Here is a 26,728-nt window from a genome sequence, read left to right as displayed (position 1 = left end):
CAAAACACCAATGGAAATCCAACACCTTCTAAAAGTCCGATAGTTAAGTTTTTTGTCCATAAACTCATCCATCCACCATATTTCAAAAGATTTAGGAACTCCACTTTCAACTTGATGGTGTGGTTGTTATAAATCGCATCCGTATATAAAATTATTTCACAAGATAACATTAAAAAGCCCAAAAAAAATAAAAAAATTGTTCATTAGGATTGCTATGCTCTTAGTCATATGAGAAGACCCTCAAACATGAAACATCATCGGAAAATAGAAAACTTTATAATAACATTATTTCGAAAATTCTACAGCGCTTCAACAAAGAACATAAAAAGAGTCACTGTGTAACTTTCAAGCCTGTTTGTGCACCCTCTAGAATGTTCCAGAGGCAATTCAATTTGGCATCACTATTCAATCTCTTCTTCCATCCAAACCTTGCTCATAAACAGCCCTCTCTGTGATTCCAGCAATTTTATACTCCACATATGATGATTTGACGCTCTTTACATTAATGCTTCAACCAATATTCAAAGGATCCCAACAAGTGACCAACCATGTAATAACTTCTAATGATTTCCTACACCAATAAGAAGCATTCCAATCAGAAATCTAGTTGAAAGATTCTCGCTACCAAAAATATTATTAAAATAGAAGCAAAATAAAATTAAATATCCACACCATATTGCAACCTTCTACAATAACCATGCTGGTGTTTTTCAGACCCAAAATTAAGCCATTAAACATTACAAAAGCAAGTTAGAGATTTTTTGTGTCAATCTCATATTGGTGGGCCATTTCTCAAATGAGAGCATTTGAAAGACTTGGTCGTACAAGTTTGTCATTATCATAAAATTATCTATTATCACTAAGTTTTAGCTTACAACATTACCTAACAAGTACAAATATTATATGGCTGAATCCCATATAACAACTAGTTGAGCACATGGTAACCCGTGCCTTTCATATAATGTCCACATTGGAAATTCAATTCAGAATACACCTCGACAAATGCATGCATAAATACAACATTCTTTTGAAAATAACTCAGGTTTCTAACAAACACATGCACAGACAACCATAACTTGACCCAAAAAAATGGCAAAATTATCTACAATAATTATTCATTCTCCCACTTAATAAAAGCACTGAACAAACTGCCATGGTAGTGTAAATATGATTTTCCATCCACTTTTTACAGATTATGGTATTGTGAGTATTGAGCCATATCGTTGTTACATAAAGAAAAGTAAACTTACCTATAATGTCAACATTGTATCCATTACAGATTTAAAGTTCATCTACAACTTTGACACCAGCATTCTTGTCCCATTCCTCAGGAGAGGCTACATCTGCCATTATCTTCTCTTGACCACGCCAAAGGATCTGCATGCGGTATTCCCACCCTAGATCAGTCAACTTTTCACAACCATGGAATAAACGGGGTACATAAGACAATCTAAAAGGAACACCACCATAAGGACTTACCTTGTCAATCACCCCAAATTCTTTAGCAGTTGTAGAATCCATATAAAATGGTCTTCTCATCACATTAGATACAGCCTCCACTGACTAAAAAAACAATCATATGATACAATAAGTTTCCTTGATTTTTGCTCATATACTGATTAAATCTTATAAAAAGAGCTTACATTTCCTGTGTGCTTGGCCAGAAGTCCTACAAGAGTGTCCCTATTTGTTATTACCTGCAAAAGAACTTCCAGCAATGTTGAAATTTCCAAAAAATGTAAACTATAACTTGAATTTAAAAGCTTATGACCTTATAAATTAAATCTTATGTCAGTGCTCCGTCTTTTTCTATCATTGTATTGCATAATGAACAGATAATAATGATTTCTTTGAAACCTTTTCTATATCGACTCCTCCAAATGAGTGCAGAGACCAATCAAATAACCAGATAAGAACAAGGAATGAAGAAAATATTGACTTGTTTTTCTTTATACGATCATTTTTTACCACATATCAATGGCGAGAAGTAATGAAAGTGAGACTGACCTCTTTTGCACGAATAAGAACATCACTAGCAGGCATCAGTCCTGATGATGGGACACGAGGCTGCTGGATCATGGCTGAAACAGGATTGCAGGAAATTACGAAAATTTTTTAAGGTCTGAGATTGAAAGTTTAAAAATCCAAATGCATCATACCTTTGGCATGTGGCATCATAAATCGTTGGCCCTTAGTTCCTGCTGAAAGCAATAGACAAGCTTGACCAATAGCAGCCCCAACTGCAACTGTGTGTATCTGAATAAGCAACAACATGTCAACAACTATGTAATAAGGTAAAAGGTAGAACATCCATATCATATTCAAATGCACATAATTTTCCTACTTTTCAATGCCCAAGTTCCTTAGCACATGCAGTTCAGGGTGTAAGAAGATAGACATCAGAAATTTAATATATGTGCATATCATTTTCCTACTTTTCCTCACCTCATTTTTTAACTGCATCATTGCATCATAGATTGCAAACCCCTCTGACTCCATGCCAACCTGAATAATAAGCATTTGGAATACATGAAATAGAATAATTGGTATAGAGAGAGAGAGAGAGATCATTTCATATGTATCATATTTTGATCATTAAAACCACACTTACTGTTTCACCATCATCACGAGTTGTTCCCGTAGAATTAATATAAATATATATTGGCTGTTTAGGATCCATCCATTGCAGATACATCAATTCCGCAACAACAAGCTCTGTGACTGCTGGCACTAACTGAAACATAGAAGGAATTTTTAACAGATTTCACAAAATGGAAGAACAAAGTGACAATGAGACTGATTAAAACCAACTATGAATGGATTTTTGCCTCCCAAATCATTTTAGTCATATCTTTCCCTCTAGAAGGTCTAGGAACCACACTACTTAACCAAGACAAACACGTGTCCCATTTTTTTGCATCGCTGCATTGAAGACATGCTCTGGGCTTCTCAATTCCCACCCCGAAACATAGTGTGTATGAAAAGATGCCATAATTTGATACTTTTAGAAGACAGCAATGGCATCTAGTATCAATATAAATGTTAGATTCAAGAACTTACAGGCATGCCAATATAAACTATTCTTCCATGGAGTAGCAATGAGGGCAAGTCTGGAGGTGGCTTCCTTGGCCTATGCTCATTGTAAGAAACTGATCTTTCCACCTAGTTCAAGCACAGAATACCATCACATTACTAAATAACCAAATAAAATAAGTCATAAGAACAAACAAAAGTAATTACTATTATAGCATGCAAAACATTCAAACCTTCTTTATAAATGTTGAGCGTGAATACATATTGGGGTACAAATATCTACTACATTTGCAAACCTCAAAATCAATATGCCTATGCAATATGCATACCAATAAAAAAATACAGTAAAAATTCGTTCCAAAAAGTCCTACCAGACAATTCTATTCCCATTAAGACCAAAACTAACGAATTCAAGAAAATAAATAAAACAGCTTAACCAATACAAAATTAAAATAATTCCCACTAGAAAAACCAGCAGCCACTATTTCCACAAATACCCATTAAATTAATTCAGAAACTTTTAGTTCAATCGTTCAAACGAGAGAGAGAAACAGAGAGAGAGAGAGAGAGAGAGAGAGTGTGGTACTTGGGCAGGGGTGGCCATGAGCTTAGGTTCGTCAAACAAATCCAAGTAGGGAAGAGAGTCAGAATTTTTAGGAGGCGGGTTGAGAAAGGCGTCGGGTGAATTGGCAACCACCGAACTGAGCCTCGAAAGAAACGGGTCCTTAGGGTTTATCGGAGGAATGGGGATTTTGGCGTTTGTTGCTCTCGCGTTAATGGAACAAAAAGTTGTAAGATTCCGAATACTTGTTCGAGCTCTAAGTGACGATGACGAAGGAGTTGATATTGAAATTGGTAGCTGCAAACAAGTAGCCATTTCAATCTTCTTCAGTTGAGCTTCTGGGTTTTCTTTTCTCTGTGGAAGCTTGAAACAAAAATTAGAGTGGTTGATATTTTTTAGCTTCGCTCAAGTTGAAGAAGGCCTTGGACGCTTGGCTGGGAATTCGGATGCCGTGGAACAACTTGGGATGGATGTTGTTGTGGACTTCCTGTGGGTCCCTGACTGGCCCAGACAAATGTTGTGTTAGCCCTTTTAAAGCCCACAATATACTGTTTCTTTTGGCCCACTAAAATGCTAAAACGAGGGTCCATTCATACCCACCCAATTACTCAGCATACCCGACATCTTTGACTCTTTCCGATTTTTTCATTTTTAAATTTTATTCTTAGGGAATTGGAAATGCTAAACTAAAACCATTGATCACATTGACCATACACTCACAACTTGGAAAAGAATTCAGTCAAACATTTGATTTCATGCTTCTCTATGAGTTGACCCACTAATATTATGTAATCCACTGTCATATAAATTTGGACAGTATATGGTAATCACTAATCATCATGTAAATATTGGTTACAATCTAAAAAACTGAACTAGAAACGCTGTAAATTTAAGCTCCTGTTCAACCATTGCAGTGGGTTGGAGAACCTCGTAAGCTATATTAAATGTAGGGTAGAGGAAGTAGCCAAGTCATGCAATTTAACTGTGCATCCAATTTAATGATCAAATTAGAACTTTACTTAATACCCAGAAACAGAATGAAAGAAGAAACATAAAAATACATATATAGAAGCATGCCTAATGCATGGTCCAATTCTTGCGTATCTGTTTAGTTAACAAACCAACACTGAAGAACCATCAATAAACAGCAACATCAGTTTCACCATGACTTGCAACCAAAGGCTCTGATTCAGGCGACTTCTCTCCAAAAACCTTGGCAATTTTCTCTGTGGGAACCAAAGGCAGATAGGAGGAGACCCTGTACCCCTTGTCTGCAGTGCGTTGCACAGTCTGGTTGTACTTCTCAGAGCAATATGCGGCAGTTGGTACGACCACCTCAGCCACCTTTGGGAAGACTGGGAGTTGATTCAGCTTTCTCCAGGCACAAACAGCACATTGCTCAGCTTTTGGTTCATACTTAGAATACAGCTCCTTAGCTGTGGGCTCGCACTTGGTGTACACAGATTTAGCAAAGCTTGAGGCAGTGTCCACAAACCCAGCACGCTTAACCTCAGAGGCAACCGCTCTAGCTGCCTCCGGCGCCTTTTGAGCAGCCGAAAAGGCTTGGGATGAGGCCTGCTTAATCACTGGTGGCACACGGCCGTCCAGCTTGGTCACAGATTCATCAACCTGAACAAGTTCCAACAATAATTTTATCAGTACACAGTGAACAAAACAAAGAAGCTTGAGACCATTGCAATGCAAAAAGTAACTTAACTAAGCCAAGCATGAAATCGAAAATTAGATGCAACCCAAGTGCTAAAATTTGAAGCATCTCAAAACCCGGATACCAAAATGAAATTTGTGCAATTAAAGCAGTAATAGCCCAACTCGAAATTGAAGAGGAATTTTGGACAACCACCCAAACATCATAAGAGCATGAAAATGCGCAAAGCACCCAACTCAAAACCTAGATACCAATATCAAATTGCAACTAAAGTTGTATGTAATAGCCCAATTCTAAATAGAAGACAAATATTGGACTGACTCTACCACAATTCATGCAGCCACACAATAACCCAAATACCATAAGAGCATGAAAAAGCCTTGAAACATAGAATTTTAGGTTACCTTGCGATCCACGAAGGTGAGGAGGTCGGCAGGGGCAGAATGGTACTTTTGGTAGACAGGTCCGACGACGGTCTTCACGGTTCCCTCGACGGACTCAACGCCAGGCCTCAAAGGACCAGACCTTTCCTTGGCGTATCCGTACATGTTCGAAAAGCAAACTGCGGCATGAACTGCAGCCACTTGAACAAACTCCAGGTACTTGAGTCTCTGTTGCTCCTCCTCAGCCTAAACAAATCAAAAAAAAAATTTTAAATAAATGTAAGTAACATTCATGAAAACCACAACGTTCTTGGAATTTACAATTCATCGACCAATTGATGATAGGAAAAAATAGAAAACAATTACAAAAATCTTGGGTATTTGTTAAAATTCCAAGATATTTTCTATTCCAAATTTTCTTGGCAGCCAAACACAATCAATCTCTATAAAAATATGCCAGAAATTGAAAAAAAAAAAAAAAGATGAAGAAAATAATATATATATATATATGTATATACGTACCATCTGTTGCTGCACAGTTAAATCTTCTTGGGCCATAATCAACGCTGTGAAATTTCCTCTCGAGTTTTGTTTTGTTTGAGAATTGAGAATTTCTTGCAAATTGGATTCTTTGTAAACTGTTTGTTGGAGGGTTTAGGAGGACGAAGAGCGTTTTATAGGAGGAACTAGGAAGAGTCTTCAAATCTTAACTCTTAAGACTCTTGGGCACGAAACGAATGGCGGTGTGAACGGACGGTGCGAAGGATGCCAACTGCCAAGTCCGCGTTTTGTTTTGTTTGCTTAATGAGGAGGTCCGTCAACGTTGCGCCGTTGACTGCTTCCGGACTAACCGGCTTGGTAACGCCGTGAAGCTACCTGCTATGTATAACGGAAACGATAATGACGTTTGGACCTCTTTGCCTTTTGGTTGTAGTGATTCGTGGATTCGAGTCGGTGGAGAGAGTTCGAGAAGGTTCTTGGGCCCCAACTTACATGTTCTTCCGGGTCAAGGCGACAAGGCTCACTAAGGATGTGGAGTTTGGGTGGTTTGCGGTCTTTAGACTTGAGATATGAAGTAGGCCGAAATGTTGACTTCTTTGGCCCAAACAAAGAATGAGCCAGCTGTTGTTGGGTCTAATCTCCTCCATAAAATTAAGGCCCAAGTGAGAAAAGATTTAATAGAATGGTTCACACATGCAATACATCTCATCTACCACGTGGTTGAGTTGAGCCGATTATGAGATTTTGGGGACCCGAGGCTAATCACAAAAGCGGAGGCTATTCCGACCACTTGAGTTAACCGCTCTAACATATTTTGGATAAATTTTTCCTATTTTATCATTTCTCGCAAAAGATTATGAAATCACCTAAATCCATTCGATAGCATGCCTCTTAAATAAATTAAGGAGTTCGGCAGCTTACAGTTAAATATAATGATAATATTCAGCAGAATACTGTCGAATGCTTTTTTCATTTCTATTCGGTGGTTACTTACCGAAAACTCTGTCAATGTTCGGCAGTTAGGTGTCAAACAACCACAAACATTTCGACAGACAAGTGTCAAATGACCCGACGAATAAAATTAAAATTTTTTATTTTAAAAATAAAAATGAAATTTAAAAATAGAGTGGTCAACTTAGCAATTTAGGGTGGTCGGAATAATCTTGATCATCACAAAAACTGGATCTTAATTGTCTTATCATTGAGACAAGCACAAATGAAATCATAATTTTCAAGTGAAATTGAGCATATATTGGAAGAGAAAAGTTTCGATGGACAGTCCTATATGCTCAATATGTTTATCACTCTTATTACGTGACTTGTCACGTGATGAGAGAGACATATGAACATATAGAACAATCCGAGTCATGTGATAAGAGGGACACGTGAACATATAGAACAATCTCGTAAAAAAAAAAATTTCTAAAGGCAGTCACTTAACCTAAGGTCAACCCCGAACTCTAAGGTAGTAGCAAAAATTCAATCTTCTTTTCCACTGGCTGGTTCAAATTGATCAGGTTTTCAGTTTTCTGAAGCGCATATGGGGGGTTTGGGAATCTTCTGACCATAGGGGCTTAAATGGTTGTTGCAGTACTTTTAAAAATTTTCTTAACTTTCTGTATGCTCAAACTCAGCAACCAAACTGAATTTATGTAAGGTGGTCCACCTTAAAGATTAAACCACAAAAACATCGAGTAGCTCATCCCAAATACATTAAAAACCACTTTTATAACTGAAGTTGGTGGGGCCTGTACCCACCAAGCATTCTTTCCCATGTAAATTTCTACCAACTCTGTTTAAGAGATATGAATCTCACAGCAAATGTTAACCACTTTCTTCATTGGCATGGCCATGAGATCGTCATCTTCCTTGTCATTTGACTTGTACTTGTCAAACAAGCACTAGAACTCTAAAGCCTAAGTTGTTATGATTCCGTACAATATAAGTGAACGCATCCTAAAAGAAATAAGTGAGGATAAAAGTTGAAGGTTTCGAACTCAAGAACTTATGAAATCATATTCCTAATACCATTAGGTTTTAGAGAAGTTTTAAGTTTTGGGGCCTAAAGATTGTTTGACACGACTAAGCATCTCATCCATTTGTCCCAAAAGAATTACTTTTTCATAGCTAAGAGGTGAAGTCATGTAATCAAAACTCTACCTAAGCCATTCTAAACTTCAATAATAGAAGTGAAAGATACCAGCAGTCTAAAATGGGAGATCTTGGAGGGTTCTTGTTGCTTATGTTATATATTTGGCAAAGGGGACCACAGCTAGCTTTAATTTGACCTATGTTAGTAGGAATGTAGGATGTGATAAATGACCTATCACTAACAACCCAACATACACCTACAAAATTTAAAGCAAGAGAATTCAAATCATGGGGATCATCTTTTGATAGCTCATATTCCCATTAGCAGTTTGCAGTTGCTTTCCATACAGTTCACATGGAAGACTTTAATATGCAGCAGCTTCATATGATAATGAATAGGGTGATGCAAGTGTGACCCTCTTGGCTTATGAGTTATGACCATAATGATTATGATGACAGGGAGCGCATAGTTCCCACAGAGCTTGGTGGGTCAAGTTGTCATAGATCTTTACTTCACCAACAGGTAACTCATCCACCAAACATATCTACAATGCATTAAGCAACATAACGAAGCTGTACTCTCCTTCCAAAATGCATTGCAGCACAACTATAAGTACAAAATCTACACAGTCTGGCCTAAACTCATACCATGTAAGCATTGCACAAATAAACTTTTATGTCCCTATTGCATTTGTATTTGGCATACCCATCTATTCCATCTTCTAGCCAAAAGGAACGAAACAAATTTAATTGTCCCTCTGGCATGTACATCATTTTCCTTACACCCACTCTAAAGTGAGGAGCTTTAGTTTGATCGATGGACCTTGAATTCTCCAAAAAGAAAAGGAAAATCCAACATGACAAATCAAGATATTCTTACTACAGGAAAACAATTTTGAATCAAATGATCGAGATCCTCCAGAAGGTCAAAGGCAAACCAAGGAAAAGAAAATTCTCACTCCCAATCATTTGATTGAGTTTACCTGTAGACTGCCTTTTCCTCCCTTTGCAAATTACATCTTTATTGTCATCACAAGTCACAACTCAAGAATTCCTCCTTTTTCTCTCTTGTTACTTTTACCCTTACTTTATTTTTTTTCTTATTCTACCCTCTGTATCTTCCTATGTTATTTTCTTGGTTGCCTTTTTCTTCTAAGAAGAAAAGGAAAAGGAACCAGCAGTCAAATTGGAAAGAGGGATTTTCTACAACGACCACATCCCAGTAATAACCTTGGGAGAAAAAGAAGGAATAAATATCAAGCAACATTTTGAATGACCAACTGGCAAACTAAAATTCAAGAAAAAGAAGTTTAACTTCAATTTGATTCATTTCTTTCACAAGAAACAATAACCCCTATACAACATGAAGATTATAGGTGTGTCTGTGTGTGTGATGATATCCACAAAGGTATATATATATATATATATATATATATATATATATATATATATATACAAACAAGCACAAAACTATTGGGACTTGATCACAGATCTTACCACCAAAAACAGGAAAACCCAGAAAATTTGAAGAAAAGAATAACAATAATGAATCTTATACAGAGATATTCAAATATGATTATAACATAACATTTCCATTAATAATACAACAATGACACATCACCTCCAAACCCTCTTCCTCCCCCTTTGTTCATGTATAACAATCAAACCCATTTCCAAAAAAACAAAAATTAACTCCTGCACCTTGTAATGGCACTGCAGCCACGGCTATAGGGGTTGGACTGAGCCCCAGGCTGACAATTGTAGTAAGAGGCACCGCGCCTAGAGCAGGGCACAGTGTTCCTCTGCAGCGCACCGTAGCTGATGTACTTGGTGGTGGCTAAGATGCGCCGGTTGATCTCTGAGTCAAGGTCGAACTCGTCCTCCCCTGCAGCTAAGCACTCGGCTATGGAGCCCTTGCAAGGTGATTTAGTTCTACTGGGCATCCATGGCAGGTCCCCACTTGCTAGAACGTTAGATGAGGAACCCATCACCAAGATTGTGGCACAGATCAAGAGGAATATTGCAACACAGTGTAACCTAGCAGCCATTGTATATTTCCCAACGAGCTCTTGCACTTACTCTTTCTTTCTTTGTTTTGGTTCTCTCTCTATTGAAGTTGAATGCTTTATTTGCTTCACCTATTCTTTACTTGTTTCTCTTTGCTCTCTCTCTCTCTCTCTCTCTCTCTCTTGTTTCTTCTCTTCAACAGTGAGCCAAGAGGGATACAAAGCCAACTTGACAGGAACTAACATCGTCAGCTATAAGGACTTATAAGCGGCCCACTGTGAAGAAATCACCCTCTTTTTAGTTGTTATTTACAATGGATGCCCCCTGATGGTTTGAAAATGTGATTATAGTCGGAGATGACTAAACAATAATAGTAAGATCAAGTAGATATGGCTAAATATTATGCTAAAAGCTATATATAATGGAATTGATAAAAAATTCACTACAATGGTATGACTATATTTAGCATTTGCTATGCTAAAGTTATATTTTTCACTATATATGGTGAAAAATATAATAAATGCTATTGTGTATGTCTAGAAACTTGTGGCTCTATGTTAGAAAAAACATGTGAGGAAAAATAAAATTTATGTTGTTCGGTAGGAGTTGATTGGTTGTGATTGGGAAGAGAGAGAAGAGAGAGATTGTTGAAGATGTGGGACTGAGAAAGAATTAAACTTTCTAAGTTGAATACAAGATTTTAGATTATAAATAGTTTGCCGTTTGCCCTCATTGGTTAATACAAAATTATAGATTTTGTATTATTGGAGCAAAAACCACAAAAACTATTACAAAAAGCTAAAAATATATCATTTAACATAAAATGTCATTGTACATGCTCTAATGTTTTCTATAGAGTGAGAATAGTAGCAGTGTAGCACCAACCTTTCTATGTCACTTCAACTAACAAATTAACAATTTATGTACTCTCCACTGTAAGTAGAATCAACAAAAGGGACAAATAATTTTATTCCTAAAACAATAAATAGTATTAAAGCAATTATGTTTCTATCCTAAAAAATGATCAAGTCACTAATTACAAGTTTTGCTCAAATCAACAACAATATTTTGATTGTTATAAATGATTAATGCTATGAAATTGTTGGAATAAATTTGAGCATTAAGATTTAAAACTTAATTTAAGTACAACTATCTAATACAATAATCTTTCCATGTCGAACAAATTTTGTTCCTCAAATAAACAGCTCTCTATTGATCATGTCATTCTTGCGTTTACTTTGATTTAGTCACATACCTTTCTTTTAAATTTTTGAACACCTTTTTCTTTTCTACTTTTACTTTCTCGAATTATAAACACTGTAAAATTTATCATAAAAAAATATAATTATTGATTTGGTGAATTTTGTTTTATGAAATAATAATAATTACAAATCAATTATTGTCTTGGTTATGGTTGGCATTATTGTATATTGAAGAGTTGAAAATGCCACCGAATCCATACTATGAGCGAATGGCAACTTAGTAATTAGAAGTAAAATCGTATGCAAATTGGGTACCCAACCTACTATCACATATATAGTTGACTGGGTGTGCCTCTCTCTTTCTCTCTCTAATGGAAAATAAAGAGAGACAGAGAGAGGAAAAAAAAAAAAAAAAAAAGGGGGACTAAAATAGAATAAGGAGAGGGAAGACGGCATCTAGGGTTTACACCTTTCCCAAGTGGGCAGGTCCATCCAAGAATCGTTAACCGAAACACGTTTTCTCCTTTCTATGATCCTATCTATCCTACCTGTGTGTTTCTTTATTTATTAATTCTCAAATCCCTATAACTAATATTGAATGAATAGTCTTCCTCCTTCTTCATCCATTGGCGTCATCGTTAATTATTGTGCTTCAGTTGCCCTCTTTGTATTTGTTTTCAACATAACCGTCGTCGACTCATCTTTTACTCCTTTTTTTTTTCCTCCACTACAAATAAATATAATAAATTAACCATCCAATGTAAATAAATAAATTGAGTTGGATCCACGTAGAAAGGTTGGTATAGATTTCCTTGATGTGCAGCTCACTGACATTTTTCTAGGTAAAAGTTAGGCTTGGCTAGAATAAAATCAACTGAATTGCCAAATCAAAAAGTAAAAATCACCTAAGTTGCTAATTCTTAAGAATATATGCAATCACACATGCAAATCAAGTGTACCACAACAATCAAAACATGTGAATATGAGACATTTGATTATTACCAATTCTTCAATTTTCATGATTTAACAATACAATATACAATCCCACTGTTCTTTTTCCCTAAAACCAATTTCTTTGTTAATTAGTAGTGATTATATTCTTCAAATAAAAGGTATGTAAATTCCATTTTGTTTTTCTATTCTCTTTAATACCCGCGCTTTTTATTATAGTATATACTGTATATGGCATTTCAAAGTTCAAACTAATATCTTACCAAAAAAAAAAAAGTTCAAACTAATAACGGCTAGACTGTTTACGTAAAGCGGCGTTAGCCAAGAAATGGAAAATGAGCGTGACATACACGTAGCCGTTAAAAAATATGGTGGGCCCGTCACAGATCGCTAGGTCGGTGTTTGCGCGTCCCAAAACCAACTCCTCAAGCTAGCTGGCCTTTTCCTAATAATATCTTCATTTTTTTCTCAAAGGGAAATAATTAGAATATAATTTATTAAATTAAAATATTTCTCTTTCCTCATGAATCTTCTCCCATCATTTTTTAATCTTATTCAAAGTTTAAAAAAACTGGACAAAAAAGGGACATTCTCTCGCATATAGACAGAAATGCCCTCAAGTTATCTTTTTCCAATTTTCCCAAACAGCCCCAAAAAATGTGTTTTGGTTGTCCTAATCTTTTTGACCCACTCATAGTCAGAAAAACCCCAATTATTAATGAGATTTTTTTTAAAGAACCATATTTAAAACAGCTCCAAGTGGTGAGAAGCACACATGCAAATTAAACTATAGCCACACTGAACTCTTCCAAGTCTACCAAGAGAAGAAAAAGAAAAAGAAAAAAAAAGCGAGTAAATAATACTAAGGTCCAAGACATCCTGGCATGTAAGCTTGGTTCAGGGATCAGGCTGACATGAACGAGAAAACACACATTGCTCAATTGCTTGAGATAACTAGGTGTTAATGGGTCCCACCTGCAGATTTTCTAGAATTCAGAATCAAATAATTGAATGATTTTAAAGATTTTCAACTCAAGCTATAGAATAAGCAAATCTAGAGAAAGGTCCTCAACTGAGTAGAAAACTAGTGGCCATGAGTTTACATGACTTCTCACCCCGAGTATTTCCAATACTACTATACAAGTCCAAAGCATCAAATTCCTACTTGGCATTCCTATTGGATAATTCAACAAAAAGCTGACAGTTACCGGTGACAGGAATTCACAGCAACAGAGAGGCAATGTCAAGTCAACACTAATATCTGCTTCACATTTATGGCAATGAAAACAGTAGGGCCCTATAACTGATGCATGATAGTGATGGATCACAGTCCATGTAAATTCTTCATCCAACACCCACCATGTAAATGACCCAACTCTGCCGGGTTTGGCAACTTCAACACCTAGAATTGTTTCACAGTGTGTTTATGAATAATAATTACATCAATGTGAATGGAATGACGTAATTTCTCCATTTCTTGAGTATATAAAAATTTGTAGTAATTAATATGCAACACCTTAAGACAATTTCTAAATGGAACTTTTTTTAAGGCTTGACATTCTTTAGGTGTATTCATGGCACCAACACTAAGCCATCTATCTTATGAAGTTTGTAATTCTGGATCTTCTTATGCATGTAAATCAATCATCAAATAAAATCTCAAAGACAAAACGCATAGGCTTCAACAATACCATATTGCATCACTATGATTGTCACTTCAGTGCTATAACCCTAGATAAAGTAACTGCAATGATTTCGTCCACTCTAGTGGTTACAGCCTTGATATTTCTTTGTAAGGATGGTACTAGGTAAATTTCACTTGTATCATGCTAACATTGTGGGCCTTTAAGTAGCATAACTCCAAATATAATCTTCTGGAGGACTTAACTCTATTTTAAATACTTGCATAATCATTCAAAGCAAAACACAATCAGGTTAACTTTCAAATGCTTTCATGTAAAACCAATGCATACTTGCTCAATATGTAAAGTCAAGAAGTACTGGCAACAATAAAATTAAAAATATAGCATGTCATTAGAGAAGAAAGATGGACTTACAACATAAGAAAGAGAACAAATTCAGCCAACCATCACTACAGCCAAGCATTCTACTGTTCTTCATAGTACGGTGGTGTTGCCTGAATACAAATGTCATTCTCCTCTCCATCTTCATCATTATCATCCTCATCTGCATCTACCCAGTTACTTGGATGACGTTGTGAAAAACCATTGCCATTAATGTTTGAGTTTGGCCTATCTGAAAGCAACAAAATGCACAAGCATTGGATGCTGCAGCTGTATAAAATGAGCATTATTAGCCTAACTTGCCCCTATTACTAACCTTGAGGTTCTTCCATACGATCCTTTTCCATAGGGTGGCAGCTAGCATGACAAGTTAAGATAATGCAATTCAAAATAAATATATGGTGCAGGAGCATCTCCTAGGGTTCCAAGAAATAGTATCTTTTTTGGTAACTTTCTAATTCTTGTTTCCTAGTTCGATTTAGAGCGTAGTTTCCTGATTTCATTAGGTTTTTAAGGTAATTTTACTTTATGTTTTCCTAGTTAGCTAAGGTTTATTGTTTTCCTAGTGAGTTGAGGAATATGTTTTCCCTATACAAGCTTAAGGCTTAGGTTGTAATAGACAGTTTTTATCAATATATTTTTCTCTGAGAATTCAGATTCTAGAGTTTCTCTTGGGTTCCTAAACCCTAGAACTCATCTATCTATGTTCCATCTTTGATTCTATAGCTTTATTCTCTCTCTTTTCCACTGTTATTGCTGGATTTTCCTGTCTACTGTTGTTGTTGCCCTATTACTGAAGCAAGACAGCAGCCTTTGCTTCTGTCCTGCATCAATCAAGAATATATTTCATCATGAAATAACTTTGGTCCTATCATCTAAACAAAATATTGGGAGCTAGGGTGAGTATGATGCAGCCAGATTTAGGATACATATTATGATCCAGGGGCTCATTTCTCCCAGCAGATGTGGGCTTTGAAATATGCATCGTGCTAATCCTTTGAATTTCTCTCTGTTCACTAGCATTTGAATTTCTTTCCCCTTGAACCTGTCCTCCTTCAGCCCCATTACCACTTTTAACACCACTTCCTGCACAAAGTAAAACATTGTTTTTTTGGTTGGACACAAAGTAAAACATTAAAGAAAATGGAAACACAACATATTGTCACTATTAAAACATTGAAGAAAATGGTCACCTGAAAGATCAGACCAAATTCTAGTGTGATCAGAAGGATGCTCAGAAACATTTGCTCTACACCTTTCTCGCTGTGCTTCTGACCCTGTCCCGTGCTCATCCATGTGCATTGCGGTAGCTTCTTGTGGAGGTTCTGAGGGATTGCCTTCATGGAGCTGCGATGTTAGCATGGTTGCAAGTACAAGTGTAGCATCAAAATTTGAAGTGGATCCATCATCTAGACCAAACTTTGGTGCCATTAGAATAGGCCTGCTTTCACAACAGAGGATTAACCAATCTTTAAGTTACAATTTGGTTAATATAAGACTTGCATCCACAGTGTCTAGTGAGACAGATAAATTTATAACACTAGATAATCACTATATTTTCCTCTACAGAGTCGAACATACTGTCAAGACAACTAAATAAACGAAGCCCAAGATTAGTTCATATCTTCCTAGTGACAACTCACAGTAATGCCATGGTAATCAGGAATAAAATGAGAAATGGAATACTAAACCGAGGCTAAATATTTGGCATGGTTAATTGAATATATTGAGACTGTCAGTCAGTGGACCACCCTCATGTAAATGTCAGCAACAAAATGATGTACAAGGAGTCTACAATATGGATGTGTGATGTTGACAGTGCCACAGCAGGTTATGTTGGGGCCTACTCTGATTTGTGGCTAATATAGACCATGGTCAGCCGATAGCATGCATATTTGCTTGAAGCTAGAAACTCGTCATGGGATACAGAGGAAAAATAATTCAAAGGGAAGATAAAATAAAAAATAAAAAGAAACTAGATATATCTTACTCTCCAGCTTTCTCAAAATATAAGTGAATGTCAACTTCACAGCCCTCACAGAAAGAAAGAAATGCCTGGAATTTAGAAAAAATGAAAGGAAACATTTAATAATAAATTGGAGCACCTATGATTCAGCTACAAAAATGGAGCACGTAGGTAAAAGGATAGCCCATGAAATTTGTCCACTTTACTAGGAAGCATCAACTAATGAAAGTAATTGTGAAGATAAACAACAATAATTAGCTGGATGTTATCTCTATATAAAATGCAATGGCTCATCAATTGGGACAATGCTTTGTCATAATGTAATAAATTGACATATGATTAGGTCCCAGGGGTTGGATTTACTAAACCTTCAACTCCTTCACACCAAATGTCACATCAATGGGGTCCCCAGTGTGTGTATACTGCACAAACTCTTCTGTAGGATCTATCCATAGTTGAGTATGCAGTGATGAGTCATTGTCTGTCATTCGAAATTGAAGTGTAAGAACCCTGTTCGTGATAATTTTAGAAATGAGAAGCAAAACTTATTACCTTTGGTTGGGTCAATATAACTTCTAAGTTCAACTGCTTTTCCTCCAATTTCACTTTCTAAATCAGAAGGCAATGAAGTAGGTTCTGTTGCTATGATAGTAATCTCCTGAAGGGATGACTGAAAATTAGCAAGCAATCTGTTTAGATCTCGAGGCCTCACTACTAAGCTGCTTGGGAATCTTCTCCTATCGAGAGACAAATGTTGTACATCGGGTTCAACATTGCAAGTTATCCAATAGGATTTTTTCATACCTACAAAATGTGGGTATGAAGTTTAAAACAATGAGAACCAAATGATATATGATAAAAGGAAGATTATGTGGATATCCAAATGATAATTACCACTGTAGCATTCTAAAGTCCATTGCAGTTTGGATGCATCGGGATCGGGCAATCGCACACTCAAATGATCTATACTTGCCACGGGTGTCCTAAGCACAGAACAGATAGACTGAACACACAAAGTCAGTAAGAACACCATGGTATACAAGCCTGTTAAACCATGAAATTCCCGTGAAAGATTATGCATTACCTTTAAAAGCACACTGCATTGCACCTGGTTACCAGAAATAGTATAGACATCAAAGAAGTCAGGCTTAAACGTACTCGATTGATAGGCAGACCGTGATGAATTGAGAGAGTGAAAAGCAAGCTGCATATGGGAGAATACAATCCTTAGAAAAGATGTGGTGGTAACAAAATGGTCAGTAATTCATTTGTTGCATTTTAATATCCAATTATGTCCACCCAATCTATGTCACATACATTGATATATAGAGTAACAAACTGTAAAGTAGCCGATCAACTAATTACTGAAAACCAGAGAGAAAACATTTCAAAAAAAAAAAAAAAACGTGAATTCAAGCTTCAATTTCCTATTCTTCTGATTTCCATTCATTTTATTGGCAACCAAACATCTCTTCTTGACTAATCTGGGTAACTAATCCCACGCAATTTATATACCCCAAAGGAAATAGCGTTTTCCTTAAAGGTCCAATTCAGCTCTTCCAAAACCCTAAAAAGGCATAACCAAAACCCTAATTAGTTATTAACATGACATTTACCAACAGATAGTTTTTCCAGAACGAAAATTGCTAAATTACTAAAATGAGTTTGCGATATAAGAAATCGATCTAATCACACGCCGTGATATAGATTTAACAGAAAAATAAAAATGATTCTACCAGCAGGCATCATAGTTACAGCTAAATGTAGCGGTATTCATAAAATTGATGATAAAATAACTAATTAATTCACTAATTTGGTTGGAGGAAAATCGAATAGATAAAAAATGACGGAATTATAAGCGTGGAGTGATAAAGACTATAATGGAGTGTTTGGAGCGAGGGAAAGCGAGGGAAAGTGAAAGGGAAAGTTGGTGAACCTGTGAAGGAGAAGCTTGGATGGCGAGCTCGTTGCCGACGCGTGCGAGGCACGTGATGGAGCGAGCGAAGGTCTTGAGGGCATTCCCGCTCACACTAAATTCCATCTCTCTCTCTCTCTCTGCGTCTCTCAGTTTCTCTCAGTCTCTCGTCGCGCGCTCTAATTAGGCCTTGGCGGGAATATATCAATAACCACAGTATAAAAATGAAGGATAATTAATACAGTTAAACCTATATAAATGAATACTATAAGAAATAAGAAAAAATATTATTTTAGAGAGATTATTTATATATCGATAAATAAATAAATAAATATTTATTAATTTAAAAAGATTTTTTTTTTGTTCATATATTATTTATTTATTTTTTTAACAAATATACATGTATAAGCAAGGTGTTAAATTTCAAAATTTTTGGCGAAATTTCGATTTTTAGAGGTATGGAAATTTTAACACTATATTAAAAATATTTCTAAAAATTTCTTTAAATTCTCAAAATTTCGGCGAAATTTTCGACTAGAGCCAGGGAGGCAGCGCCCAGAGGGAGAGATGGGAGAAAAAGGAGAGTCGGCCTCGTCACTTGTCATCGCCCGGGAGAGAGAAGAGAGGAGGAAGAGATCGGCCCGGAGAGAGGAGATCGGCGCGGGGAGAGAAGAGAGGGAGATCGGGGAGGAAGAGGGAGGAAAGAGAAGATATCAGATGAGTTATTGACTGAGGGAGAGAGAAAGAGAAGGTGATTGAAATAATGGAGATTGAGAGGGAAGATGGCCACTGGAGGAGAAGTGGAGAGTCTGGAGCCTTGCGGGGAGAAAAGGAAGGAAATGGGAAAATGAAGGAAAGAAAGAAAAAAGAAAGGAAAAAAAAGAAAAAAGGAAAGAGTGGAGAGTCTGGGGAGTGGAGACTTGCGGGGAAAAAAGGAAGGAAATGGGAAAAGGAAGGAAAAAAAAAAAGAGAGAAAAAAAAAAGATTTATGATTGATTGAGGTTTGGGGCATTTGGGCAATTGGAAAGAATAAAAAAAAGATTTGGAGTTTCGTTTGGCCGTTTTGGGGTTTCGTTTAGTTGTTTTTAAACCCAATATATTTTTATATAAAAAATAATTAAAAATATCTTAAAAAGCCTAAACTCTAATATCCTATATCATATTCTAAACAATATAGAGTATAGATTGTAAAATATATATAGGGATTAGTGTATAGATTATAGAGTATAAAGAGTATTAGGGTATATAGGATTTAATATTAGGATTTAGTATATAGATTATAGAGTATAAAAAAATATACTAATTTCATTTATTCATTATACTAATTTTGTTTAATAGTATTTGCCTTTAGCGCTCATTATATTCATCTTATATCATATAAAATTTACTATATAATTTAGTTTCTTTAATGTTTTTTATCAATGTTGTAGATAATATGTTAAATAAACATATGGTAAAGTTTTATTAATTTCCGTTTTTTGATAGCAATTTCCATCTAATTTCTATCGAAATTTAAAAAATTTTGAAATTTTCGTCAAAATTTCATCAAAATTTGAAATTTTATTCCTTGCATGTATCTTATAAAAAAAATAAAAATATATGTATAACTTCAAACTTTTAAATAAATGTTAAGAACTAGAAGATCAAGTTAATTTAAGATAAGTACATATATACATAGATTATGAGCTAGAAGATCAAGTGTATTCAAGATAAGTACATAAATATACATTTCGAGATAAGTTAAGAACTAAAAGATCAAGTGTTTTCAAAATGAAAAAAATATATCAAATGTGGTGTATGCATTGCAAAAAATTAAAGATGAGGTTCAATTCGGTTTATGTACAAAGAAAAGGCAAACGACTTTAGAAGCATATTTTGAAAAAAAACTGAATTGAGAAAATAGAAGTTATTAAGTAAAAAGTTCCTTAATATGTATTATGAATTTTTATGTGCTATTTTTTTAAGTATTTCATCAATTATTAATTTATATATTCACTGGGCCCTAATAGATTTTAAGAAAAATTATTATCTTATACATTTAGCGAGGTTATTATTCTAGTACACTGGCCTGAGTTGGGACCGAAATATTTTATTATTTAATCGAGATTATTAATTTATCAAACATTCATTTATAAGGTTTTACTGTAGTTTATAAAAGCTTAATTTCTGTTTTGGGCTGGCTTCGCTTAGGCTGGACATGGAATTGGGTTTGCATTGTTTGGGCTCTTATCCAAGAGAATTGGCCTGTGGCTTGTTGGGCTTTGCTCCAAGAAAAATAAAAAAATAAGCCCGAGAATAATTCCTTCTCCATGAGGTTCAGGTATGACATTGGCATTCATAATTTCATGCACACATCTTATAACTGTTAACCAGAAGTGTCGTCTGGGAGAGCTTGTTGATTGTATTTACGATGATAAACATGGGTATGAAAAATTTGATGAAATTTGTTGGGGCATAAAAAAGAAAATAATATTTCTGCGTATGTTGTTTTTGACTTGTATGCAGAGAATGGTACTCGATCTTGGCATTTTCCTGAACAGGTGAAGATTGTCAATGACAATTATCTCTTTGCTAAAGTTGCAATATCTGTAGAAGACAAGTCAACTTTGGCTGAAGATAAACTTGCCGAATTTACTGACATTGTCGGAGATTGTAGAAGCTGCAGCATCCACGGGTAATTAGATAGATTGTAATGTTGCATTTTACTTGTACTCATGTAACTAACACTGATGCAGAGATGGAAACAAAACAAGTGCCTACCGAAAAAAAATTGGGAAAGAATGAGTGATCTTATTCTATTGGGGTGAAACCAAAAGTCTCATTCTCTCATATGTTATCTTTTTTTTGACTTCGTCTTTTTTGGTTCTGAAAATACTTCATTCGATCAAGAGGAGCCCGTAAAGCAATCTCACGAATGGAAATGGTTTGCTGCCTTAAACTATCAAATACTATAACTTATATATATCTTTGAGAATCACTAAAAATTAATTCATAGGGCTTAGGAAGTCGAGTGGATGATAGTGTCATTGTATTTGGGCCATCATTTTATTTTAGTTGTACGTATTATGAGCATGTATCAATGTATGTGTACATAAATACTTTTTTAGATTAAACTATTAAAGTAATTCATATATTTTCATATTTTGACGTGTCTATTGTGGATGAATAACATGTACATGCAAGTTACGTGTCTATTGTGGATGAATGACATTGGCTGGCCTTTAATTGATCGAGGTACAATATATACAAGTTATATTTCCCATGCAGGCCCCTCAAAAAAATTATATATATATATATATGTTTACTTAATTTCCATAATTTTGATAAAATGATATTTACTTTACATAAAAGAAGAATAAATATTTTTCAAAATAAGGGATGATTTATCTATATACAAAGGTTGCACATAAAACTAGAAATCCTAAGTTTGAGTTTACGATCGTGATAGCCTGGTTGAGAATCTTGGGAAGCATAACGTAGTGATGATATTCTGTTTTTTAGTCACTATGAGGTCTGGCTTGCCTTTAGGTGGTCTAATAATTAGGCTTCTGGTCAATTTCTATATTTTTGAGGAGCTGTTGGATCACCATGGCTTAGGTCATTGTTTCACTTTGATCACCATGTATATATCAAGGCTCACAGTCCCAAAGATGCTGGGTCATTGTTGATTTGTTTCACTTTCATCATGTATATATCAAGGCTCACGGTCCCAAAGATGCTGGGTCATTGTGATTTGTTTCACTTTCATCATGTATATATCAAGGCTCACAGTCCCAAAGATTCTGGGTCATTGTTGATTTGTTTCACTTTCATCATGTATATATCAAGGCTCACAGTCCCAAAGATGCTGGGTCATTGTTGATTTGTTTCACTTTCACCATGTATATATCAAGGCTCACAGTCCCAAAGATGCCCATTCACCTTCATTTCCCATTCACGGGCCTGTGGTGCTCTTGCTGATGTTAATATTTAGTTCCCCTGTTTGTGTAAATACAAACCACCAGCTGGCTCTCATAGATGATCTTTTGAAGATATGTGTATATATAAACTACCTTCTCCCAGCTCCATTTGCCATCCAATCAGCCATTCATCATCAATCAATTGCAGATATGACTCAAGCATCAAGAGAAGCGTTGAGGGAATACATGCAATTCCAAGTTGAAATCCAACGTGCAGAGCAAGAACTTCGTGAGATATGGAAGCTATCTCACGAAGTTCTTGCTCTGCACGTTGGATTTCAACTTGGAATTGCATGTATTCCCTCAACGCTTCTCTTGATGCATGAGTCATATCTGCAATTGATTGATGATGAATGGCTGATTGGATGGCAAATGGAGCTGGGAGAAGGTATGAGGTTTACCCTATGCTGAAGAAAAAGAAGCGTCTCCTCCAACACACTACCGTTGCTGTAGGAATGGCTTCCGAGATGCATGTGCTGGCCCAGCTGAAAGGTTTATATAACTGGCATTTCGTTGTAGCTATAGAAGCAAATGCTGACCCTGTAGAAAAGCCGCAAATCCGACAGCGCATAGCCAGGGAGCATAACATAGGTGTCAGCAGAGCTTGAGTCTTTTTAGCCCCTCTCAGGCATCGGCGTTTTCTAATAACAGTAGGAATTTGTAGGCCCCTCTCCGGGATTGTTGGAGTTTTTAGCGTTTTTTTTTTTAATAACAGAACCGTAGGAGTTCTTAACCCCTCTCCGGCATTGTTGGAATATATTTAGTTGAACTTTGGTTTTCAGTATATTTAGTGTGGTTAACAATAATCATTGATTATTATGTGTAATCCAATCGGCAAGTACTTATATATTCTTTAATTTGGTAATGAAACAAATAAATAAATTCACAGAGAAAAAGGAATAAATAAATCCACAAGTTTCTACTTCATCTTGCCTATCAGTCCATAAATAAAGGACCCTGTTGCACTCTCTGGGCAGCAAGTGGCTTGGCATGCATTTAACAAATTTATGAACTATTGTACACTCTTTTTCTCTTGTAAACAAATAAAAATAAAATAAAATATTTTTTTTATGATCATTCACTTGTTTTCTTGTTTCTTTTTATTTTATTTTTTAAAAACAACACCGGTTATACTTGATTACTTGTACTAAAAAACCTCATCTTTGTTTTTTTGCCAAAAAAAATCTTATTAAGAAAAATGAAAAAACAAACATTACTCGATCTCTTCGGTGTTTTACTCTCTCCAATTGTAGGTATATATATCATTTACAGAATTACAGGGCTAATCGATTATGTTAATTACAATCAATCTAAATAAATCAAGATATAATTTTCTGGTAATTGCAATATTCAGTTAAGACTAACTTTAAGATATATATGAATTGGCTTTGATTAAATTTAAGGCTTGTCCAACAATAAAATTAATGCTATGGACCATGGAATCCAACTTTCTTTTTATCTACTTAGGTGGCATTAATTCTCATATGCTGATGTGGAGCAGTGGGAAACCCATTGGATTGAATGGATGGCCATAAAGGCTGAGAAGAGCACAATTCCTAATTAAGATCATGAAACTAAGCTTTCTATACTTTCATTTCCGAGGTGAGCTATGCAGCTATGCTTGTCTTGCTCGGTTTCCTTTTTCAGCTTTAGATATTATGTTTTCAGTTTTTGTTATGTACTTCGTTATCTGGTGCGGACCTGCTTTGGGCTTTCAACAAAAAAAACGAAGGATATGCCTATGTAGCTGTGGGCTGTCCAGGCATCTAGATAGACTAAGTTGAATTTTGTTGAATCAATTAATTGTGGCTATTGCTCAAGCAATATATATATATATATATATATATATATGTACATTAGAGTAATGTACACATCATGCTAAGGAGTAATTATCATTAGGTTAACTTCTACTTGTATGTTCTATATGTGCGTGGACCGATCTAATAATTTGTTCTATACCACATGTCTCCAACTGCTGGCTGTACCTAGTCCTCTTTTGTCTCTATCACCTGCCACAAGGAGCTCACATATGATCATATCCATTGAAAATTCAAAAATGGTTTGTTTTTAATGCTCGTGTTTTGGTGTTGTTGTCATTGTTTTTGAAGCTTCCCAGTTATTTGATATATGTTAATGAGATATTTGACAACATTAAAAACTGCAATTATTATCATGTCTTCTATCTCATTGACAAATATTGGGTTTCAAAACTATGTTTCGTAACAGAAAACTGAAGGGCACTAAATGGAATGACTACATAACAATTAACACACTGGACATATTAATTTCTAGGCTCTACAACGTGTTGAAATTTTTATAGGAGACAAGGTAGTTAGAAATCGCATAATATATGGTTTAGTTCCTTTAGGGGCATAGAAGTGTAATTTCCCCGACCATAAAATGAATATAATGTTCTTTTGACTTTTTTTGGTGGAAACATAATATATGTTCTTCAGTTGGTAGATGAAAGCATTTAAAACAATCGTTATCTAATATGTGTGGCTGATAGCATCAAAAAGTTCATGTCCTGGTGCTTATGGAAGTGAATTGAGTTTGAGCAATTTTGGTTTTGGTTTTCAATTAGGTTCGGGTCTCATTCCACTTCAACAAAGTCTAATACCTGAAATTTGAAGTATTTGAGGCCTGTTGAAGTCTAAATTAAATGCAAAATTATATATGGACCTTCTTAGAAATATAACAAATGTTCGTGCTATATATCTTGGTCGTCAAATCATCATTCTTGATGGCTACTACTTATACACATTTCACATCTGAGTAATCTTTGAGAATGTACAAAAATGGGCACCCTTAAGAGAACCATTTGAATTGCATAAACGAAACAACAATAAAAATCTCATATAAGTATATAACATTGCATCTCCGGGTACAGAAATACGCTAATAAATATAGAAGATATTGCATTAGACAACGACGAATTCCTTGTTGATAACATGAGCCCCTACAGAGAATGATACATATTAGCCCATGGCCTATTGCTAATTACGTAAGCTTCTTCCCCAATTCATTCTATGAAGCTATGACAACAAACTGAAACTATGCATCTTTTACAAACTGCCCAACAAACAGTCAATGATATATGCTCCTCCATATCCAGTTAGTACAAGATGTGAGAATTTCTGAAGGCATGTCATCCGTATCAGTGTAACAAATCGTCCTGTGGTTTCAGTGCTTACAAGCACAAATTAGGCAAGCCGAGTCACTTTAAGCATCAGAAACAAAACATCACCCTCTTGTTGCCATGTTACCTATCACGCCAAGGAGGGAGGGAGGGAGATCAGCTGAGGGAAAGAGAATGAAAAAAAAAAAAAAAAAAAAATCTAATACAGTAAAAATTTTGAGTTTTTATACGAAGGGTGTTATGGACATTTCACACAAAAAAAAGTTTAAAAAATGAGTGCTGCTATTTGCATACCTTTTTTTTTTTTTTTTGCACATTCTTTTCACACTTTTTCTCACTTCACATCCCTCACACTCCTCCCACTACTAAAATTTCTCATATACACATCCCTCTCAATTACCTAAATACTTCAATTCATTAATCTTAACAAATTTCTCTTATTCTCTCTCTCTTTCTCTTTCTCTCATTTCCTCTCTCCTCTCGTCCATGTAGACAGCAAAAAAAAAATTGGGCACAGGTGATTCGGTAGACTAGTGTCGAACAAAACCGATTGGTTCGACACTGGTCTGACGAACCACCTGCATCCAAGTCTCTAACACCAAAAAGCCCCTTATATTCTACGTCAATCTCGCCAAGGTAGTGCCCCCATTTTCTCCTTCTTTATCTGTTTCGCTATTTTGTTTTTGGGATTTTTCTAGGCCTTCGTTATTTTCTTTTGCATACATATGGATCTACGAAGTTGAAGATTTTGACCAAAAACTTGTATTATGCTTATACTATTGTTGCGTGTACTATTGTTTGTGTTGTTAGTCATTGGGTGCTTTGCAATTGCTTTTGCAGAGGTACATGCAGTAACGACGGCGTATCCACTTACCTGGCGGTGCATGCGGAGAGAAAGAGATGGAAGAAGGTGGTGGCTCGGGTAGGAGGAAGAAGAAGAAGAAAAAAAAAAGGGGGGAGGGGGTGTGAACGAGAGAAAAAAGAGAAAGAAAGAGGGGAGGGCTGTGTGGTCTTTCTTTTTTGGGTTTATTTTTATTTTTTAATAGAGGTGTGCAAAAAAAAAAAAGGGTACAAGCAAGGTGTTAAATTTCAAAATTTTCAGCAAAATTTTGATTTTTTGGGGTTTCAAAATTTTAACACGAGTTCGTTAATTTTTCGTCAATATTTTACTGAAATTTGACGAAATTTCGTCGAAATATCGCTTAGTAATACAAACCCAGCCATTTTTCTGTGTCTTCTCCTTGATGGCATGTGATCGGACCACCAACTCCGGCTGCATCTTAGCGGAATAAGATCACTTGCGTGATTGGGGAGGGAGGAGAGAGAATA

General features: G+C 35.7%; 4 protein-coding genes across 4 annotated transcripts; all 4 read right to left on the bottom strand.

Moving 5' to 3' along the window:
• Positions 1 to 254: 254 nt before the first annotated feature.
• Positions 255 to 4,027, bottom strand: LOC147281066 (ATP-dependent caseinolytic (Clp) protease/crotonase family protein). The gene is made up of 10 exons (XM_086246202.1): positions 3,620 to 4,027; positions 3,061 to 3,162; positions 2,612 to 2,734; positions 2,446 to 2,505; positions 2,160 to 2,256; positions 2,008 to 2,081; positions 1,644 to 1,697; positions 1,480 to 1,563; positions 1,251 to 1,377; positions 255 to 571 (listed from the first exon to the last, which is right to left on the bottom strand). The coding sequence occupies exons 1-9, from the start codon at positions 3,908 to 3,910 to the stop codon at positions 1,282 to 1,284; spliced, it is 981 nt and encodes a 326-aa protein (XP_086102328.1). The 5' UTR covers positions 3,911 to 4,027; the 3' UTR covers positions 255 to 571; positions 1,251 to 1,281.
• A 540-nt stretch (positions 4,028 to 4,567) lies between these two features.
• Positions 4,568 to 6,391, bottom strand: LOC147281065 (Rubber elongation factor protein (REF)). The gene is made up of 3 exons (XM_086246203.1): positions 6,167 to 6,391; positions 5,666 to 5,890; positions 4,568 to 5,224 (listed from the first exon to the last, which is right to left on the bottom strand). The coding sequence occupies exons 1-3, from the start codon at positions 6,200 to 6,202 to the stop codon at positions 4,733 to 4,735; spliced, it is 753 nt and encodes a 250-aa protein (XP_086102329.1). The 5' UTR covers positions 6,203 to 6,391; the 3' UTR covers positions 4,568 to 4,732.
• Positions 6,392 to 9,686: 3,295 nt separating this feature from the next.
• Positions 9,687 to 10,547, bottom strand: RALFL22 (ralf-like 22). The gene has a single exon (XM_086246240.1). The coding sequence runs from the start codon at positions 10,282 to 10,284 to the stop codon at positions 9,925 to 9,927; it is 360 nt and encodes a 119-aa protein (XP_086102366.1). The 5' UTR covers positions 10,285 to 10,547; the 3' UTR covers positions 9,687 to 9,924.
• Positions 10,548 to 13,483: 2,936 nt separating this feature from the next.
• Positions 13,484 to 18,455, bottom strand: RAD9 (cell cycle checkpoint control protein family). The gene is made up of 11 exons (XM_086246239.1): positions 18,323 to 18,455; positions 17,471 to 17,590; positions 17,281 to 17,389; positions 16,939 to 17,190; positions 16,755 to 16,867; positions 16,411 to 16,475; positions 15,614 to 15,861; positions 15,350 to 15,506; positions 14,737 to 14,777; positions 14,454 to 14,652; positions 13,484 to 13,798 (listed from the first exon to the last, which is right to left on the bottom strand). The coding sequence occupies exons 1-10, from the start codon at positions 18,425 to 18,427 to the stop codon at positions 14,504 to 14,506; spliced, it is 1,359 nt and encodes a 452-aa protein (XP_086102365.1). The 5' UTR covers positions 18,428 to 18,455; the 3' UTR covers positions 13,484 to 13,798; positions 14,454 to 14,503.
• Between the last annotated feature and the right edge of the window lie 8,273 nt (positions 18,456 to 26,728).

Source organism: Dryas octopetala, chromosome 6 (genome assembly GCF_963921425.1).
Source record: "Dryas octopetala chromosome 6, drDryOcto1.1, whole genome shotgun sequence".
Lineage (NCBI taxonomy): Eukaryota > Viridiplantae > Streptophyta > Magnoliopsida > Rosales > Rosaceae > Dryas > Dryas octopetala.
The sequence above is the reverse complement of the archived record's forward strand: the minus strand, read 5'-3'. Positions and strand labels throughout refer to the sequence as shown.